Source organism: Mustela nigripes, chromosome 7 (assembly GCF_022355385.1).
Source record: "Mustela nigripes isolate SB6536 chromosome 7, MUSNIG.SB6536, whole genome shotgun sequence".
Lineage (NCBI taxonomy): Eukaryota > Metazoa > Chordata > Mammalia > Carnivora > Mustelidae > Mustela > Mustela nigripes.
The window spans coordinates 7,580,819-7,603,080 of NC_081563.1; the positions used below are offsets into that span (position 1 = coordinate 7,580,819).

At 34.4% G+C, this 22,262-nt stretch overlaps 1 protein-coding gene across 1 annotated transcript in view; it reads right to left on the reverse strand.

Annotated features, from left to right (window-relative positions):
• Window positions 1–22,262, reverse strand: part of ROCK2 (Rho associated coiled-coil containing protein kinase 2) — a 141,702-nt gene that overhangs the window by 54,119 nt on the left and 65,321 nt on the right. Inside the window, exon 4 of the mRNA XM_059405159.1 lies at window positions 8,156–8,293. Within this exon, the coding sequence (XP_059261142.1) occupies window positions 8,156–8,293 (138 nt within the window). The remainder of the gene's footprint in view (window positions 1–8,155; window positions 8,294–22,262) is intronic.

Consider the following 22,262-nt stretch of genomic DNA (forward strand, 5'->3'; position numbering starts at 1 on the left):
GCCTTCTCTCTCTTATTCCCTATCATCTTGCTCATAAGCAGCAAGTGGCTCCCAGACTAGAACAGTGGCACTGGGACCAGAGAAATCACACCAAGTGAGGGCTGCTACTGACTCCCCAGAGGCATGGGAACCACAAATTCAGAAGAAAAGTTATTTGTACATTCCACCCAACATGCCCCAACTCACACCCAGAAGCAAGCAATGCAAACAGAAAAGGTTTCCACAAACAGGGAAAACACAGAATAAAACCAAGAACTCATATTCAAAATAAATAAAAAGAATTCCTACAAATCAATTCTTTTAAAAGAAGAGACAACCTAATGGGAAAATGAAGAAGTATTAAGCAGGCATTTCACAAAAGAAGATACTCAAAGATGAAAAGGTATGAAATCTCATTAGAGAAAGATGAATTTAAACCACTGTGAGACACACCTTGCATGCACAAAAATGACCAAAAATGACCAAAAATTTTAAAACTGATAATACCAAGTGCTAGCAAGGACAAAGGAAACTTATAAACTAGACTTCTGTAACCACACTGGAAAACAAGTTGTTATCACCCACTGAGACTGATTATAGGTACTCAAAAATGCTATACCTAGGAATAAACCCAACAGAACAAAAAACATTTACACTACTTGTTACAAAATTTTGAAATAACACCAACAAATTGTGGTATATACATACAATGGAATAAAACAGCAATAAAACTAATAAACTGTAGCAATGTAGATAACTCATGTCAACATAATACTGAACAAAAAAGCTAGATACAAAAGAAAAGCTATTCAGTGGTATCACTTATATAAAGTTCAATAAATAGGGAAACTATAGTTCCTGAGTGATTGTTTAGGTGGTACACTAGAAAGAAAAGCAAGAAACTGATGACTAATGAAGTCAGAGGAGTGGTTATTTTGGGAGGAACACAGGGAGGTAGTGATTGGGAAAGAACACAAGAGAGCTTCTGGAGGCTAGCAATGTTTATTTTTTGAGCTCGGTTGTGAATAGATAGGTGTTTGCTTTGAGATAAATCTTTTTGTGCTTGTTTTATGTATTTCTTTGTGTATGTACCATTTTTTAAAAAAGCATGATAAAATTAATGCAGTCTGTATAGATGAACTACAGACAAAAATATTTCCAAAGAAATTGAGAAAACACTAGTTCAGTACAACCTGAAGTAGAATCTAGTAAGGTTATAATAAATAAATTAGTATAAACGGATGTTATTTGCTCTTTTGGACTTAACCATCATCATCTGTTCTGTGAATTTTTGTCAGAAAAAAATGCTGAGTATTCTCATGCAACCATTTCAAATGCGTTTGTAGGTATCGGATACCCTCCTTCTTTCACTATCCAATATGCAAGCAGATATGTGCACTGGAAAATAAAGACTGACAATAAAAATTAGGCAGATAAAGAACAATACAAACCCAAAGAAAACAGGAGCTAGGGAATTTTTTTAAAAGCAGAAAATAATTAAAAAGAAAACGGGTGCCTGGGTGGCTCAGTGGGTTGAAGCCTCTGCCTTCAGCTCAGGTCATGATCCCAGGGCCCTGGGATTGAGCCTGGTTCACTTCCTCTCTCTGCCTGCCTCTCTGCCTGCTCGTGATCTCTTGTCTGTCAAATAAATAAATAAAATCTTAAAAAAAAAAAAAAAAGAAGTTATTTTTAAACAAAAAAAAAGTTAACTTTTTTTTACATATTTTTACATACATAAATTTACATATATGCCAGTCAATTGAAAACTGAAAGAAAAGACAGATATAGTCGCAGATAATATAAACTGACTCAAGAGAGAAATAAAAACCTGAATTAGTAAAAAAATCACCTGAGGAAAATAAAAGGTTGAGAGAAGATCTAATTGGAAAGGAGGAATGGAAGGATTGAGTACAGAAAAAAACATCCAAGTTTTAGGACAGCAGCTATCTCTCAGAAGGAGAAAAAGGAGAAAAGACTGGGTAGGAGGAGAACAAAAAGTATTTCAAGAATTCTTGCAATGTTTTCAAAATTAAAAGCTTAAAATTAACGATGGAAAAATGTTAAAATTTGCTAAATGTATGTAAGACTGAAACCGAAGAGCGTTTCCAGATGGCTTATTTATTAGGCACACAAGAAGAGCCATTCACCAATGGTGAATTAATTAAGTTGTGTTTGATTGCATCAGCCGAAGAAATGCGTCTAGATAAAATCAATTCAAGACTCGGTCTTTCAACGACAGCTGCTCCAAGAGTCGAGGACACTGGTGGCAGTATCAGTAGTCAATTTAAAAACAAGGCAAATGATTTCGGGTGGTTTTCCTCGGCTCTTAATGAGTCCACAGATGTTACTGATATTATGCAGTCATTAGCAGTTATTGGAAGAGTAAGTGCCAAGTTTGAGTAAAAAAACAAGCCTCTATAAACAGTCTGTATAGATGAACTACAGACAAAAATATTTCCAAAGAAATTGAGAAAACACTAGTTCAGTACAACCTGAAGTAGAATCTAGTAAGGTGTGTTAACTAAAGATAGTGGTAAAAACATATGTGGAGCAGTAAAAGGCTTTATTGGACAAATTTACAAAGCTTGTAAAAATGTGTGATACTGAAAATCTGTAGTTATTCTCTGTAATACTTATCAGTAAGTACTCTGGAAAATATGTGAATCCTTCGTATAATAAATAAATTAGTATAAACGGATGTTATTTGCTCTTTTGGACTTAACCATCATCATCTGTTCTGTGAATTTTTGTCAGAAAAAAATGCTGAGTATTCTCATGCAACCATACAGCAGTTCAATGGCTTAGCACTCGTAAAATTTTATGGCAATTATCTGAGCTTAGAGCCAAGACTAAACTTTGTCTGGTCAAGACCATCCTCAACTACTATAATGGAATACTGACTAGCTTTCTAAATTAGCTCTAGCTACAGACTTTATAACGTTCTTAATTAATACGACCTAAAATGATAAGGTAAAATAGTGCTTATGTGCAAAACTTTAACTTTCCTGAAAGATTTTATTTATTTTAGAGAGAGAGCTCACACAAGAGAGCATGCATAGGGGAAGGGGCAGAGGGAGAGGGAGAGAGAACCCCAAGCAGACTCCCTACTGAGCATGGAGCCAGAGGTAGGGCTCGATCTCACCATCCTGAGATCATGACTCCAACCAAAATCTACACTCAGATGCTTAAGTAACTGAGCCACCAAGGTGCCCCATAAAACTTAAGCTTTTAATGACAACTAACATCAAGCTACTTTTTATGCTTCCCTTGCTATTAAAATCAAAACAAGAAGTGGGATCTCCCTCCTACACAAATTGGCAATGGATGTACTTTCTGAGCTCAAATGACGGTCCCACAGTTGCAACAGCATTTTTTGACCTGAATATAAGTGTAAAGCAAATATCCATATTTCAAAATGCAATTAAACTCTGCGGCTGATGGGGACCTGGATGGATCAGTCAGTTAAGTGCCTGCCTTCAGCTCAGGACATGATCCCAGGGTCCTGGGATCAAGTCCCACATCAGGTTCCTTGCTCAGCAGAGAGCCTGCCTCTCTTTCTCCCTCTGCTGCTCCCCCTGCTTGTGCTCTCTGGATCTCAAATAAATAAATAAAATCTTTTAAATAAATAAACAAACTCTGCAATTGAGAAGCTTCTGCCTAACCTTCAGCTGAAAGTGACAAACCTGCAATGTAATGACTTTGCTAAAAGGTAAATATCCAGACAAGAATTTAACATTATCATTTGTCTTCCAAATGCTAAATAGGCTCAATCAGAATCATATGCTCAAGGTCAACATCAACACTTATAAATAAAGTATTGGTATACGCCCTTGATACATGACGAAAACGGCACCTTCCCTCTCTAGTCTTTCTCTAAAAACTCATAACCCTAGTCTAAACAATGAGAAAAACATCAAATTCTAATATAAGACTATACACATCATATAATATAACTGACAGGTAATACTTAAAGCTTTAAAGGTCATCAAAAACAAGGAAAAAAGTCTGAGAAATTGCCACAGCCAAGAGGAGGCTAAGAAGATATAATTAAATATAACACACTATCCTAGATGGAATCCTACAACAGAAAAAAAGCATTAGGTTAAAAACCAAGAAAATCTGAATAAATTATGGACTTTAGTTAATATAATATATCAATACTGGTTCATTCATTATAACAAATGTACCTTACTAAAGTATGATGTTAATAGAGGAAACTGTCCCGAGTTGAGGGGAGGATATAGGAGCTCTCTACTATCTGCTCAATTTTTCTATAAATGTAAAACTGTTTAAAAATAAAGTCTATTAATAAAAAATAAATCATATGCCAGTGGATAATAGTATTTGGCAGTACCTAACCTATGTGAAAAGATAATTTCTAATAAGCTGAATATGTCCAAAAATCTTATTACACATTAATATTAACAGAACATCTACAATTTTGATAGGGAACATTGACTGTGAACCTCAATTAAACAAAAGGTTACTACCCCAGAAAACAAGTTCATTCTTCTCCTTAACAGAGTGGTATTTTTAAAAATTGTACTTATTATCATATTTTGAATTGCCTCAATAAGAAATCTGTAGAAATTCATTTTCTCATTATATAAGTTATCAACATTCTATCTATCCCTTGGGCCACAAAACTTAAAGTAGGTACTATCTGCTCCTTTGCCAATTTCTGGTGGGTCTGAAATAAGATTGGCCATGGCTGGTAATTGTTGAAGCTGACTGAATAGTACAAGGGGATTCGATGCACCTTCTTTCTACTTTGGGATGTTTAGAAGCTATCATAATAAATATTAGTGGTAAAAAATTATCATTAAATATATTGAAAACTTTTCCCTGAAAGGTATGCAAGCAAGTTCAATCCAATCCCAAGGAATGAATAGCTTCTATTTTATATAAACTGTACCAAAGCTCAGAAAAAAGTGTTGTGCTTCCCAACTATGTTTATTAGGGTAGTCTCACCAGAATATGAAAACCAACCCAAAAAAGCCCATGTTAAAAAAAAACTGAATTAAAGCAAAGGTCAAATGTCATACAAACAGATGGACAATTACTTAAAATATTGGTAAATCAAATTCAATACTCTATAAAGAATATAAAATTTTAGCAAATAGCATCTACTTTTTATTGTATACTACCTTAAAATTTATTTGTTTAGTGTGCTATAATAACAGATTAAACAGGAAAACCATCATAAAAGCAGCTGAGGAACACACTTCAAATACTTCAACATTATTCCTGATTAAAAAAATATTTGGGAAGCTAAACACGAATAGATAGGCCTTTACTGTCTTAATCAGAAAACTACAGCAAATATCAGATTTAATCGTTAAATACTAGAGGACTCACCCAATTAAGTTTAATATAACAAAAAAGATAAGGATAAAAAACTTCTATTAACTCAACACTGTACTGAAAGACTGAACCAATGCTGGTTCTTCTGCATTTTGTAATATCTACATATTCAAACACTAGTTTTCTTATGCACAAGTTTCTTCTGAACATATCTAATGAGAAAAAGTAACATGGCTTTACTGAAAATCAAGCTCTACAAACAGATATACACTATATTGTTATGAGAGGACTTAATATTTCAAAATAATCAAAACAACCCAAAAATATCCACCAATTAAAGCAATGCAAGAAAAAATTTTAAATGTACTTAACAGAAGGAAAGGCTAATTCTAACTTCACAGAAAAAATGTTAAGAATTTCCACAAAAATACTAAAAAAGGAGAACAATGAGAAGACTTGCCCTACAAAATACATGAAAAACTACAGAAATTAAAACAACATGATTTTTTAGTGCTTAACAAATCAAAGTAATAGAACAGAGTCAAAAGAAATTCACATATATATGGTAATTTAGTCTATGATATAAAGGACATTTCATATACTTCATGGGAAAAAGATGGGCTTTTCTACAAATGGCCCCGGGAAAAGTGGCTGCTCATTGGGAAAAACAAATCTTACTTCATATAAAAAAATAAATTCCTGGTGACTCAGAAAGAGACTCCTGCCCCTCCCAAAATTAAAATATAAAAAAGCTAAAGTATAAGAGAATATTTTCATTATATTGAGCTGGGGAAGGTATTCCCCAGTAAGAATCAAAATATAGAATATATAGATTTGATTACATCTACTTTTAAAAACTCAATAAGCAACAGACAGCAGTTCAAGAGAATATATTTCCAACAGCTGTAACACAGAATATATTTCCAACATATGTATATTCATGTACAGGGTCTATCTGCATGCTAATAAATCAAATTTTTAAGAAGTAAAACAACACACAGAAAAGTGGGATACAAATTACTAATAAACATATGAAATATCCTGAACCTCATCATTAACCAAAAAAATGTACTTTAGCACAATAACATCTTTTCTTCTTGAAGATGCAACTAATAAAAATTTTAAATAACTAGAATATCCAGTATTAGCTAAAATGTAGTGATATAAAAATATTAAATAATTAGAGTAATATAAATTTGTAAAAACATAGTTTTTTACAAAGCAATTTGGCCCTATCTATCGAAACGTCAAATGTGTACATCATATGACCTAGCAAACCCAACTCTAGGAATCTATTACAAGGAAATATTCACATGTGTAAAAAGGATGGACCTATAAGCACAGTTAATGTACAAGATTGGTCTGGAACATCCTATTGTGTCAGAAAGCAAGCTATCAAAGGCTGTCACAGCTATGTCCAAAGGACTCAGGAATTAACCAAAAGAGGATGTCACCTGCCAAAGGTGTCACAATGTGGTCATCAATAAGATATTCAAATAATTAATCAAATAATTTAAATAATTCAATTTAAATCCATGAGTTCAAACTGGTAACTCCCTCAGAACTGTTCACCGTTAGAGGATAAAAGGAAACTAACCCCTTACTTTGAAAACTGGTAAATATAAGGAAAGAATAAAGTATTTATCCTGTCCTTCCTCTGTGAATTATACTACTGGGTAACCAAATAGTAAATGGGGGAATATTTTCTTTATAGAATTACTCCAGTCACTATAATAAAAAAAGAAAGACTGGGGAGGAGGTGGTGGAAGAATGACTTAACTAGAATACTACCATTTTGAAATCCTTAATAAATTAACAGAATTATAATATTACTTTTTCAATTTACAATGTTTCACTGTTGACTGGTTTCCACGGATCCATTAACTCTTTATCTCAATGAACACTTTAAAAACATCCACTTTGCAGAATTAAAGATCAAAGACACCCATTTATGAACTGATAAACTAGAAATGGCAATGATTCTGTTGCTATGAAAGAAATTTAAAGCTAAAAGTGGAATAATTTATTACCATCATTCCTTACATTATCAGAATATATAATTTGCTACAAAAATTTTAGTTTTAGCTACACATATCAGAATTTCTATTCACTAGCTACAATAAAAAAGGTAAGTAGAGAGAAAGAGAATTGGGGCTCCACATCATTAAAAAAGTAGTAATAATGAGCTTTTAAATTACATAGCCATCCATGCGGTGTATTTTGTACCTGCAAATTGCCTTCCACAAGCAAAGTATAAATCTCCCAAATCATTTAAGCATCCTGAACATGCATAGGTACTTACCTAATCTCACTCATGATACTTGTTCAAAAATGTCTGCAGCAGAATTAGGTTTTTAGTATAAAAACATCTTTAGAGAAGCAAAGTTAATGAGGGATAAAATTGAAAAGGAGGCAAAATACAACCACAAATTCCTTAGTTTACAGTCAAGTAAGAGGCTCAATTAGGAAGCACAATACTGTCTTATATTGTAGGTAATATATAAAGGACCAGAGGAGAAGTTTTGGTTTTTTGGAGACAGGCTGATTATTGTTCCTATTATATAAATCATGAGAGTGTAGGCAGGGCATAATGGCATTCTGGTAACCAATCTAATCATTCATAAAGGAATTTTTTTAAAAATTGCAAATAATAATTGCTTTCATACACCAATTTAAGTTATTACATGTCATATCTATATGACATACTATTTAGGAACATTAAACAAGCATACTGAATCTGACCTTATTAAAAAGGACTGTACTGTTACTAGGTGAGTAAGATACAGAATTTTTAGCATACAAAATCATATCCTAGAAATAATAAGCACTTACAATAAAAGGAAAATGAACTTACGAAAGTCTGTTTGCTTACCTGAACCACCCACGGACTGTTGGCAAAGGCCATAATATCTCTCTCTTCCCAGAAAAAAGCAGAATCAGATCTTTTTATCATTTCGAACTTGCTAAGAAGCTTCATAGCATAAACTTTCTGTGATGCCTTATGACGAACCTGTAGATTTTTTAAAACACAAAAATAATTTTGTGAAAGGTGAACAACAGGTCATATTATAATTCTATTATTAAAGACTTCAGTTATAAAACAAGATGATCTTTAGCTAACTAATAAAAAGTTTTAAAAGCATTACACTTTTAATGGGAAAAAAGAAGAAGAAATTCCCAACAGCCTAAAAATTTCATGAAATACACAATACCTTTAAATGCTAGGTTCCATGAATTCATAAAGCTTCATTCCTTAATGTTATTTAAGCTAACCAATTTTAAGAACAAGATATTGTTAAATGAGAAACTTTCAAGGTATGTACATGTATCGCTATCTGAACACAACCTAATAAATTCAGATATGAAGAGATATGTGATTTTGTTAAGTCATCTTTATTTCTTTCAAAGTATCCTACTTAAATGGTTTTTTTATGTTAAGAAAAAAAAACTACCAACAATATTATTATTTGATCAATTCTTTTTTTTAAAAGATTTTATTTATTTATTTGTCCGAGAGAAAAAGCACGCACATGCACAAGCCACCTCCAGGCTGAACAAGGAGCCCAACAGAGGACTCAACCTGAGCCAATGGCAGACACCACTGAACCAACTGAGCCACCCAGGCTTCCCTATTTGGTCAACTCTTATCTTCCTTATTAGAATGTAACTTCCACAAGGGCAAAGACAGTATCTTTTTTTTGGACCATCATTTTAATCCTAAAAATATGATAGCAAACGCTACCACAGAGCCAACAAATACCTAACGATTTTAACTGTTAACGTTTGCTGAATAATTAATAGTAAATACTGACAGCTAGCATTTATACGTGGGTATCTAACAGGAGTTCAAAAAAAATGAACTCCAAATCTTCACCCCGAATTTATTCCTCCTACAGTCTTCCCCATTTTAGTAAATGGCTTCTTCATCCTTCCGGTTAGTTGCTCTGGCTAAAAGTCTACGGCTCCTCTTTTTCTCTCACACAGCTCATCAAACTCCCCAGCAAATCATTTCAGTTCTACCTTAAAACAGTTTCAGAATCTAATCACCTCTAACTATCTCCACTGAGAACAGCCTAGTCTAAATCTTTTCTGTCCATTACCTACGATAACCTAACCTGGCTTCCCTGTCACTCTCACCCACCCACAGTAGGGTCATCCTTCAAAAACATAAACCATTTCCTGTCACTCCTGTTTTAAAACCCCAGTGGTTTCTCATTTCATCTCTGTATGTGTTACTCTCTGTGCCTGGAATCAGCCAAGCCCTCACTTCCTTCAGATCCCTGCTCAGATGTTACCTTCTAAATGAGGCCTACTCTGATCAAGCTACTTCGATTTTTCAATTTACAGCCACCCTCTGCTGCCCATGCCTATTCCATTCTTTCTTTCCTGCTTTTGATCCATTGCACTTACTACCACTTTACAGCTTCTTTTTTATTTTTATTTTATTTGGTCTTGCACTAGAAATTAAGCCCAATGAAAGCAAGGATTTCACTGCTTAATCCACAGTGCTTAGTAAAATGCCTGGCACATAATAAAATATATCTATATAAGATATATATCATATATTATATAAAAAAGTATTTATTTTAGCAAATAAGTATTTGATAAAAGAATGAATTTACTGGGGTGCCTGGGTGGCTCAGTGGGTTAAGTCTCTGCCTTTGGCTCAGGTTGTGATCTTGGGGTCCTGGGATTGAGCCCCACATCGGGCTCTCTGCTCAGCGGGCAGCCTGTTTCCCCCACACACACAACCGCCTGCCTCTCTGCCTACTTGTGATCTCTGTCTGTCAAATAAATAAATAAAATCTGAAAAAAAAAAAAAAAAAGAATGAATTTACTGAGTGGGTGCTTACTATATGCCAGGCACAGTGTATTTTCATAAATGTATTATTTAATCTTCATAACAATCCTAATGAGATATTACTTCGTCATGTTACAAATGAGAAATTTGAGGCACAGAGAAATTAACTTGCTGAGGATTATACAATGAGTAGAAATCAAGATTTAAAGGTACAGTAGTCTGAGGTACCTGGGTGGCGCAGCTGGTTATGTCAGACTCTTGGGTTTCAGCTCAGGTCATGATCTCAGGGTCGTGAGATTGAGCCCCATGTCAGGCTCTGTGCTCGCTCAGTGCAGAGTCTGTGTGAGATTCTCTCTCCCTCTCCCTTTCCCTCTGCTATTCCCTGTGCACTCGCTCTCTCTTTCTCTCTCTCTCATACAAACAGATAAATAAAATCCTTCTTAAAAAAATTAAAATGAAGGTATAGTAGTCTGCATCCAGAACCCATGCTAGTAACCACTTATCTATGCCATTTCTACATAAGTATAGTCAGAATTAGGATGATTTCCCCAGAATAGTGCCAGACTACATTGGTCAGCAGAGTCTCCCAAGCAGTGACTGCTCCTTCTCACTAAGAAGTATGTCATTATTTGTACAACAAATTATATGGTCATCCTACTGAGGGCTGGATGAAAAAAGAGGACACTGAGCTCCTGACGAAAATCTATAGAGCTCTAACTGATCTAGCCTACAACCACCCTCCCAATCTAAATCTCATCATTTTCTTTCCCTTGTTCATATTTCAATCATATTTAACACCTTCTTTTAGTCCCTCTAATAAACCTTTCCTCAAGATCTTTACAGGTACTGGGAAGGTAATAGAAAAGCCATCACAGTCTCTGACTTCACCTCCTCCACAGAGACTTGTTCCTTCATTCAGCTGAAATACAAACTCAAAGGAGTGAGGAACTCATTGTTCTCTATCTCAGAACTCCATGTGTTTTGTTCCTAGTAGATACCATAACTTGCGATTTTTTTTATGTTGTTTCCTTGTATGTTTCTGTCTCCCCCATTAGAATGTAAGTTCAACAAAGTTAGGGATTACCCATGCCTATTTCATTCTCCATTATATCCTCAGTGTCAAATACAATGCCAGCACTGCCAATTAAAATAGATACTAAATATTTGATGAATGAATTAATATCTGTGAAAAAGAAATTTTTATTTGATCACTGACCAAGATATTAACTTGCTGTTTTAAGAAAAATACAACAGTAAATTTCTAGTTATCTCCCATCAAGTATTGTCCACATTTAGAATCAGTACTTATATTGATGAAAATAAGATAAACCAAAGGAATGCTCATGTCCTCCCCAGAGAAGATATATAAGAACCATCATATTTTACAGATTAGAAACTGTATAAAATGCTACCAAATCCTAGAAAAATCATACAATGCTGTACCTTTTTAATAGATTTTTCTTCCTAACAAATCTTAGGTAAGAATTTTATTTGAATGCACTTGAATAAATCACTCAGAAAGACAGAAAAAAGGTCTAGCATGAAACAATAAAGATACATACTCCAAATCATGCATCTTTGGCTATGATACAGTAACTGATTCCATCCAGACCTCACACTGTAAACTACAATCAAAACGGCAAAACCTATGAAGCAACAGTTTTCAGGCTTGGTAAATTAGGCAACACAAGACTATAATCCCTGAGAAGAGAAAAACTCACTAAGTCAGCCCCATAATTGCCCAGACACTCTACTTGAAAGCAATATCCGAACCAGCACACAAGTGGATCATATAAGCTAAGTACAGTGGCTGCTGAACTGAGAAGGCAGAGATCAGTGTTCAAGACAAATGAGGCCACTGTATTATGCTGGGCAGGAAACAGGAATATAAGGAGCTATGCAAAAGGTCTCTAGAAGTACCATTTATCCAAAGTGAAGTATCCAAAGTTTATCAGGGAGCAGGGGTTGATAACAAAACAGAGACACTGGAGGTTAAATAACATTAGAAGAACAATCAATTTCCAGCCAAACAAGAATGGGGAAAACTTGCTCTTTCCTAGGCATTCAGGTGAGACAGCTTAGGAGAAAGAACCAAGTCCTAAAGCAAGAGGTACTCCAACACTACCTAACAATACCTAGTAATGCCAATCCCTAAAAGATCAAAAGGGGAGCAGAGTTTGGAGGTTCAGTCTTACCAGTTAAAAGGACCTGGGAAACAACTTGGTCTTTTTGCACAAAGTATAAATTTCAGTGTGCACAAATTAAGGGTGATCATCAGGTAATTGGACAGATTATTAGAATGAAAATCAACACATCAACAAAAAGTAACAAACTAACAAAAATCTCTATCCTATATCTGTAAGGACCAGTACATATTTTTAAAAAATTACTTAGTGGGCCACAGGGGTGTCTCAGTTGATTAAGTGTCTGCCTTCGGCTCAAGTCACGATCCTAGAGTCCTGGGATGGAGCACCACATTGGGCTCCCTGCTCGGCAGGGAGACTGCTTCTCCCTTTCCCCCTGCCACTGCCCCTGTTTGTGCTCTGTCAAATAAATAAATGCTAGGGGAAAAAAAAAAAAAGGCATTTAAAAAATGAGTAAATTAAAGTAAAAATTACTTAACAGGCACAAAAGGGAAGTGTGAATCATCATCAAGAAAAAAGGAGTCAAAAGAAAACCCCAAAAACACTGAACTTAACTAACAAATACTTTAAATATCTCTTACAAATATGTTCGAACAACTGAAGGAAAATAAGTTAAAGAAAAAAAGGAAAATGTAGTCACAATGAGTGAATAGGGGAAAATATCAACAGAGAAATACAAACTGTAAAAAAGAAACCAGAATTTAACTGAAAAACAACAAAAATGAAAAATTCATTAGAAGGGCTTAATAAAGAATGGAGACAGAAGAGAAGTCTGTGAACCTGAAGACAGAACAATCTAAAGAATAAAAAGAAAAACGAAAAAATGAAAATGAGAGACTCCAGGGCTTGAAAAGCAATTAAACGGTATAAAAATACTATATATAAATAGACTAAATATAAATATAATAAACTAAACACTCCAACTCATAGGCAGAAATTATCAGAATTGATTAAAAAAGCAAAACTTAATCTCATATATTTTAAATATTAAGACCAAACAGATTGAAAATAAAAGGACAGAAAAAGATGTACCACACAAACAACAAGGATAAGAAAACTGACAGAGCAATATTATTAACAGATAAAGAAGACTTCAAAGCAAAGAAAAAGGGGGTTAAATTCAGATAAAAGGAGTATAATTCAAAATCCTAAATATGTATGTATTTAATAAATGAGCTTTTGTTCATGAGTCAAAAAATGACAGAACTAAAAATAGAAAGACAAATCCATAATTTCAGTTGGAAATTTTAACATTGCTCCCAGTGTTTAATCTCAGTGTTTAATATAATAAGTAATCGAAATATCACTATGGATATAAAAAAAATACGGCCCCCAAGAAAAACTGGCTAATCAAGTCACAATTACAAATGTTAATATATTAGTAAGTTACATAACTTCTCATTTTAAGATATTTTACATTTAAAACTTCAAGTATTTTGATATGACTTAGTTTTACATAAAAAGAATTCTATATGCAAACGGTCAAAGTTATGATGAGGGTCACAGATTATATCTATCTTCTATATTAAATTACTAAACTGGAATAACAATTCCTTTTATTTACAGACATTATAGAACACGAAAATAAACACATGTGAAAGCAGTATGAAAATATGGATGGTGGGCAGGGGATTAGGAGATAAAGGATCCTCATCAGAAATGAGAAATCCTTTCCACAACAAACAGACCAGATTTTTAATTGATTTGTATTGAATTAGCAAATTAGCTCAAAACAAATGCTCATTCCAGCTGTTAAATGTTTAAAATATTATTAGAAAGAGGTTGCTAAGGTACTACTTCTCTATTTTTTGCCACTCTTCAAATCTTCATTTATTCTAAAAACAAATCAGATTTTGAATGTTTCCTAGTTTCATCAGAAAAGCAATCCACAAAACACTAAGAGACAGTCAATTACTTTACACTGTAATATTATTTATCCTTGACTCATATCATGGCAAGTTCTAAAAATCCTGTAAAGCACAACTATGAAAAGAAACTAAAAGATGTTTGTTAGCTGATAGAAAATAGTAAAATACTTACTTTTTTTTTTTTTTTGAGAGAGAGAGAGCGCGTGACTGGAGGAGGGGAGAGGGAGAGAGAAAATCTCAAAGCAGGCTCCACACCCAGCACAGAGCCTGACATGGGCCTTGAGCTCATGACCCTGAACAAAAATCAAAAGCCAGATGCTTAACCAACTGAGCTACCCAGGCACCCCTATTTTTAATCTTTTATATCTGAATTAACTAAAATAAAAACAAACCTAGAACAAAAAGACCATTCAAATACACAAAAAGTCATACAGCATAAGTATAAATCTTTGAACATGAAAAACATGCTTGTTCACTTTACTTCTGCTGATTCTTTATGCAACATTACTCTCTGTCTATGCTTCCACAGCACTTACAACAATCTAATATTATAATTAGTTATATATATATCTGCTTCATAAGCTCCTTTAGGCAGAGTATAAATTTTCATTTGTGGGACTGCCTTGTGGTTAGCAAAATGCTAAATATCCAATTCAACAAATTCAACAAAATTATAGCTATGTCTATATGAGGGAATAAAATTTTTAATAAATAAAGACTATTTTGCCTAGATGCTCTATTTAATGAAGCCCAAATTTCATGTAAACTATTGGGATAGGACACTTAACTGGCTCCTAATACAAGAGTCAGAAACCACCAGCCTGTAGTCTTTGACCTGATCTATAGAACAAACATTAAGAGGTAACAGCTGTATTCATGCCAAACATCTATCTCATACTTTTAAAATTCATTAGCACTAGTATTACAAAGTACTACAATAAAGCGCTGTGACTTTAGAAAAGCTGTTTCCATTGATCTTCCTTCTGAGGATGTCTCTTTCTGAATGATTCTATTATAATCTCCCTCAGCATCTCTGTACACTCCCCTTTGTTCCTCCTCCTCTATTCAATATGGATGGATAAACAGTCAGATACAGGAGCTATTCATTACTACACTGTACAGAGTACTGCTTAAAAGCACAGATTTAGATGTCAACAAACCTTTGCAAATATCCTATTTATGAACTACGGGGCCAACTTACTTTACCCCTCTAAGTTTCAGGACCTCATCTATGTCAGAATCTCACAGAACTGCTGCAAGGGTAAAATGAGACTATGAATATAAATACTTAGCACACAAAATGTACTCAATGAAAGTGTCAGCTAATACCACCACAGACAAATAGAACTTAATTCATTCTATCACAAACCTTTATATGTGTTTCCCCTATGTCACTAGGCTGAGTATGTGACAGACAAAAAAAGTTGCTCCTAGTCTCTAAATGATATTCCCTCCCCCATATATATAAATATAAACACCAAAAAAGGGTCAAAGAGCTAAGAGTGGTTTTATCTCAAATAACAGAATTCTGGGTGATTTCTCTGTTCTTACATTTGCTTATTTGTATTTTATATAGCAAATATGTATCTCTTAAAAAAAACTTTTTTAAATAGGTGAAACAACCCTAATGTAGCTAGAGATAAGACTTGCTTGGAAAATCTTAAAATAGACCTAGATTTCATAGAACATTTGTGGACAAAAAGCTTTCAAAAAACATTCTAACCAAAATGTCCTATTTGAGATTTTCAAAATTGGCTTTTAATTTCAAAAATTACAATTGATTATTTTTATAAGACCCAGTTTGACAGACTAAAGCAGTTAGTGTGTGCTGCTAAGGTTTTCACTAAAAATGTCTGGTTATGGCAGCCAAGACCGAATGAAGGAATACAGGAATTACAAAAGCATGGAGGGAAGGAGATAATTCCCGCGACTCAGAAATAACTTTGTAACCAGCGAAGAGCCTGTTTTACTCCAAAAAAGGAATTAAAAATTTGAGTTGACATGACAAGCGTTAGAAAATCATTTCCCCTATACTCTTTCCTTCTGACTGACTCTACTTTAAAAGCTTAATTTAAACCAATTAAATTAAAAGCAAGGGGGGGGGATCCTTATCTCACATCTGCCTCAAGTCCTGTCACAGAGCCTCTATCTCTTTAATACTGGATCCCAGAAAGCATCTGAGCCCAGGGATCACAAGGAATCACAATCCATTCACTTGAATGAAAAGTTTCTGTTTCAGGTTCTGTGTTGTACAAGATATAAAAAGACAAGAAAAATCCAATCACGGATATGATCTGACCACACACATACATCATTTACCAATGTCCACAGTTGGAACTGACAAATCACTAGAGTGAAGACTCTCCCTTTCTCCTTGCAGCTCTACAGATACTCCTCCTAAACTTTTCACTTCGCTGAGGATAATCTCCTCAGATCTGGCCAACTATTTTCAGATAAGCAGCTACCAACCCCTGATGGAAATGCCAAAAGCTTTCTAAAGACAGGGCTCCTACTCTTAAAAAATTTACAATATAAAAGGATTCAAAGAAATATCATATAAACTACAGTACAAGGCATAATATGGTAAATTACATAAAATTATTAAATTAAAACATGAAGAGGAAAGATCACACTCAAATAACAGGTACGAAGGAGAGTAACAGGAGAAAAGTTTTCTTTTAAAATGAACAGAGAGAACAATGAATTCTGGTACACTGAAAAGAAATTTAAAAAAAAGAATAAAAAAATGAACAGAGAGAAAGAAAGTGAAACATGATTGAAGAAACAGACAAGAAAACAAAGAGCATGCTCTGAAATAAGTAGCCTGCCCAGAATGAATAGCATAAAAGATAAAATTGGTGACATCTTTAAAAAGGGCCTAAGGGCGCCTGGGTGGCTCAGTGCGTTAAAGCTTCTGCCTTCGGCTCAGGGTCCTGGGACTGAGCCCCACATCAGGCTCTCTGCATGGCAGGGAGCCTGCTTCCCTTCCTCTCTCTCTGCCTACTTGTGATCTCTGTCAAATAAATAAATAGTATCTTTTAAAAGGGGGGGGGGGGCTAGAAGGCCAGGATGAAGACTTCGTGCTTCACGTAGTAGTTAAGGGAGCCATGAATATATTTTAAAAAGTTCAAATTGGCTGCAGTTTCTATTAGGCAGATAGATCTGTACTTCCTATCCTTTACATATACTAAGACATAGACAGTGGGGAAATAAGGAAAACAGAAAACATGTTAGAAAAGCCCCTAGTTAATTCTACTATCTACCCATACCCAAAAGGGGACAGTATCGATACATGAAAATACAAGAATATGAAGTATGGGGAAAACAGTCAGTGAAACAGTAAATGTGGGTCCACCTGAGCCTAGATGGCATGAATTACAGATTAAACAAGCATGGTTTTGATAGTTTCTCCATCAGCACCTGCCAATCCAAAATCAACAGTCCAATGGTGAAACATTGTTAGCAGAAGTGGAAAACAAAGTAAAATACAAAGGAGATGCTCAATACCCTACTGGGAAGAAAAGGGTGTCTTGGATGACGGTGGTTGGCAGTGAACACCAAAAAATAGACTGGAGAACTGTTATGAACAGGACTTACTGAAAAATTAAATTTAAGAAATGAATAAAAGAGAAATCAATGATTTCTAATTTTTTGGCATGAGCAACAGGGGTGATAGTGGAGCCATGTATTTATTAAGATGTGTTACAAATTCGTGGGTGAGTTAGAGAAGGAATCAAACATTCTAATTTCACATATTTTAGACGTGACACATCTTAATGGAGATGCCAAATAAGCCATCATGTTTAGAGAGCAAACTAGAAAATTCTGAGCAGCAACTATGAATCTGAGCCTTGACATCATGTAGATTATATTTAAAGTCACAGGAATAGTAGAGTGCACCTTAGGAGAGAATGCAGATCAAAGAAACAAGAGCCTAGCCTTTGGAACTGTGATATTTAGTAGAAGTCAGATGGAGAATGAACCACTAAGGAAATTAAGAAAGAAGAACTAGAAACATAGGAAAGAGTGGTGTTTCAAGAAAAGAAGGACTGAATACTAGTAAGAGGCAGAGTAAGAGGAGAATGAAACCCCAGGAAGGCAATAAGGTAACATACAAAGTCTGTATTCATTGGCACAGAAAAATGATTATGACCATACAACAAAGAAAATCAACTATGGAGTCCTCTCTCTGGATTCAAGTCTCCGTTCAACCACTTAGTGGTTCTGTGAGCTTTGGCAGGTTGTTCATCCTACCTAAACGAACTTGCCCATCTATCAAATGGGCATGACAGTAATACCATCTATCTAAAGGAGTGCTGTGAGGACTGGTTACTACACAGAAGTTGCTTAGAAGCCTGCCTATAATACTGTAACTGCTCTAAAATGTGTGTTATTACTTAATGTTACATAAAAAACCCACAAATTACAAAACCACTATATAATATGATCCCTTAATACACAGAAGACACTAATACATTACACATACGTTTAGAAGTCAGAAAACTATACATCAAAGTAATAAGAGTAGTGGGACAATCAGGAATTTTAAAAAAGTATAATGATGGCTTACTTTCTTATTCTACTATGAACATATCTGTTGTATAAATAAAATAATTTTTATTTTTAAGGGAGACTAATTGGCATTGATGCAATTTTTGAAACTCCTAGAAAGAAAATAATTACAATAAAATATAAATGTCCACTTAAAATAATTTGGCCTTAGTTTTGTTAACAGTTCCCAAATGTTTCCAATTATCAAATACTAAAAGGATACCAAAAGGCTAGTTACCTTTATGCTTGACAATGAAATAAAGACATGAGAAAAGGAGATTTCCACACTTTATTCTACCCAATTCTAAGCAACTTAGACCTCTAAGAGTGAGAATGCATTCATATATTAATTTCTTTAGTTTTAAATGAAACAATCACCATGAAATATAATGAACATTTTTTTCTTTTCTTTTCTTTCCTTCCTTTTCTTTCTTTCTTTCTTTTTTTTCCAGCATGAAGCCCAACACAGGGCTTGAACTGATGACCCTGAAAAGACCTGAGCTGAGATTAAGAGTCAGACACCTAACTGAGCCACCGAGGTGCCCCTAATGAACACTCTTGTTAAGAAAAAAAGAGTAGGCAACATCACAAAACCAAACTCCAAAATAAGAAGATATAACTTCAAAAACAAAAATGCTAATCATATTTCCACTATTAACCATGAAATCTTTTTTTTTTAATGCATCTCCCCCAAACTAAGAATCATAATTAGGTAATTTCTAAGACATTCTGCACTATGTTTTAAATAGTTAACTTAGAACTCTATTTTTAGAACCTAAACCACAATTTCTTTTTGAAACTTTAATAGCAGGCAGTTCAAAATAAAAGCTCTATGAATGCAGGTACCTTGTCTGAGTAGTTTACCTATACAATACACTGTTAATGCTTATAATGGTACCAGACATTAAACAAACTAAATATCTACCTTAAGAAGACACTTGCAAGGCTAGAATTTGTAACTTTGTTTTTCAAAGAAAAGATTATGTGCAAGGTAAATAAATAAACAAATATAAAAAATGAACAAAGTATGCATGCATATCTGTTCAAAAAAGTAATCTCACTGAAAAGCTCATCCCAACATACATACACACTATTATGGGATGACTATGTGCTACATGCTGCACACTACCCCCGGCCCCTGTTACATTATAAAACCCTAACCTCCAGTACCTCAGAATGTGACTTTATTTGGAGACAGGGACATCAAAGGGGTAATTAAGTTAACATGAGGCTATTAGGTGACTGGTGTGCTTCTAAGAACAGGCAATTAGGACACACAGAGTGACACACCAGGCACATACAAGCACAGAGGAAAGACCGCGTCAGGACACAACAGAAGGTGGCCATCCACAGGCCAAGGAGAGAGGCCTTAGGAGAAATGTAACCTGCCAACACCTTGATGTTGAAACTGTAGCCTCCAGAACTATGAGAAAATTAATTTCTATTGGTTAAGCCACAGCTGGTGGTATTTTGTTATGGTGGCTCTAGCAAACCAATATATATATATATATATATATATATATATATAAGTCAGAGCAAGACTTATGATTATTTATTTAAAATTAAAACATTTAAATTCAAAAATGCACAGAAACTGACAAGAGTGACAACAGGTAATATTTACTTAATATCTATAATGTGCCAGATCCCAGTAAGTACCACATAAGCACAGTCCAATTTAATCCTCACAAAAAAATCTTAAATTCTATTATTAATGCTACTCCAAGATAAGGAAATTAAAGTTTTGATGACAAGAAACCTATATACAGTAGAATGGAAACAGAAGTAGTTGACTGACTATTCTTCCAAAGTACCGCTCTTAATCAATATACTAAACAATATTATTTTCCATAAAAATGAGATGTGATAAATAATCCAAAAAGTAGAATCCAAAACCAAAAGTGATATCAGATGAAATCATCCATGTCACAGACTTTTCATGATATAAAAACATAAATGTACATCACCTCTGTAGATAGGAAAAAAGGACAACAAGACAAACAATTTTGCCCTCCTTGAATTATAAGACTTTTCAATCTGTGAGAAAATGCCTTTTTCAGGTGAGGAAATCTACACCCAAATAAACTTAACGACTTGGCACTTTCCTAACTTCTGACATTTTCCCATGCTATTTCTTCTGTTTTTTTACTCCTGTCCAGTTCAGTTCCCTCTTTTTCATGTGATCATAACTCCAATGTCATTTTCTTACAGTGAGGCTTTCCTAACATCCACACCTAAATTAAGCACAACCCTCCATTTTTCTCTCACAGGATCCAGAACTTTTCCTTCACAGTATTTATCATAATTTGAAAAATACTTTATTTGTTTAAAGTAAAACTCCTCCACAAAACTACCACTTGCAGAAAAATCAAAGCTATGCTATTGTATCTTTAAGAAGCTAGCACAGCCCCTGAAACATAACAGATCCTAATTAAATATTCATTGATGGATGGATAAATGAACCATTTTATGTGTGCAAATGAACTGCTAACATTTACTAAGCACTTACTGTATTCCAAGAACTGTTCCAAATTTAGTTACATTTAATTCTCCCAGTAACTCTATGGGGTATAATTGTTATTGTTATCTTCATTTAACAGATAAGAAACTGAGGCACGGAGTGATTAAGTAACTTGTCTGCACTGACAGCTCGTCAGAGAGTTAGAATCCAACTGCAGGTAGTCTGACTCTAGCTCTTAAACACTGTGGTATAGCTACTGTGACATCCAAAGTTACTTTCACAACAAGAATTTCCTTTTAGAAACTGACTACTGAGGGCTCCTGGGTGGCTCAGTTGTTAAGCGTCTGCCTTTGGCTCAGGTCATGATCCCAGGGTCCTGGGACTGAGCCCTGTATCAATCTCCCTGCTCAGCAGGAAGCCTGCTTCTCCCTCTCCCACTCTCCCTGCTTGTGTTAACTCTCTGTCTCTCTAGGTCAAATAAATACAATCTTTAAAAAGAAAAAAGAAACTGACTGGTGGGCCCTCTGTGGTAATGTATTTTTAACTTGACCAAAAAAGTATTTACAAGTTAAGACAAATCTGCACCTATGAAAAACTTTCTTCAGAGGACTAGAAAAACATAATCATAAAGATGTGCCAAATGTGGAACACTGCCTACAGATCTGTCAAACCAATTTATCTACAACATACAAAGCAACTTTAAAAGACTATGGAAGAACTCAGAACTTTTCCTTTTTAATCTCATGCTTCTTTTAAAAAGTTCCACCAAGAGTGCTATGAACTGTGTCAGCCTGATGATTCACAGACCTGTACCCCTGGGGCAAAAAATACCTTATATGTTAATAAAAAAAATTTTTTTAATTAAAAAAATATATATATAGTGTTTTATCTCCCCCCCCCCCAAAAAAAGTTCCCACCAATAGAACCAAGAGGTAAAGCCAAAACACACATGTTCCAAGTTCTTGCATCAGGTCATCAGACTAAAGCAATGTTAAAATATTTTTCATTTTTAAAAACATGTGACTTTGTTTCTGAATGTTTTGTGGACAAAATAAAATTCGGAGTGGAAAATTAACAATAACAGAAGCCTTTTCTTTTCCTTTCTTGAATGTACTAAAGTTAAATGATCAAATTCACCCAAAACAGAGCAATTG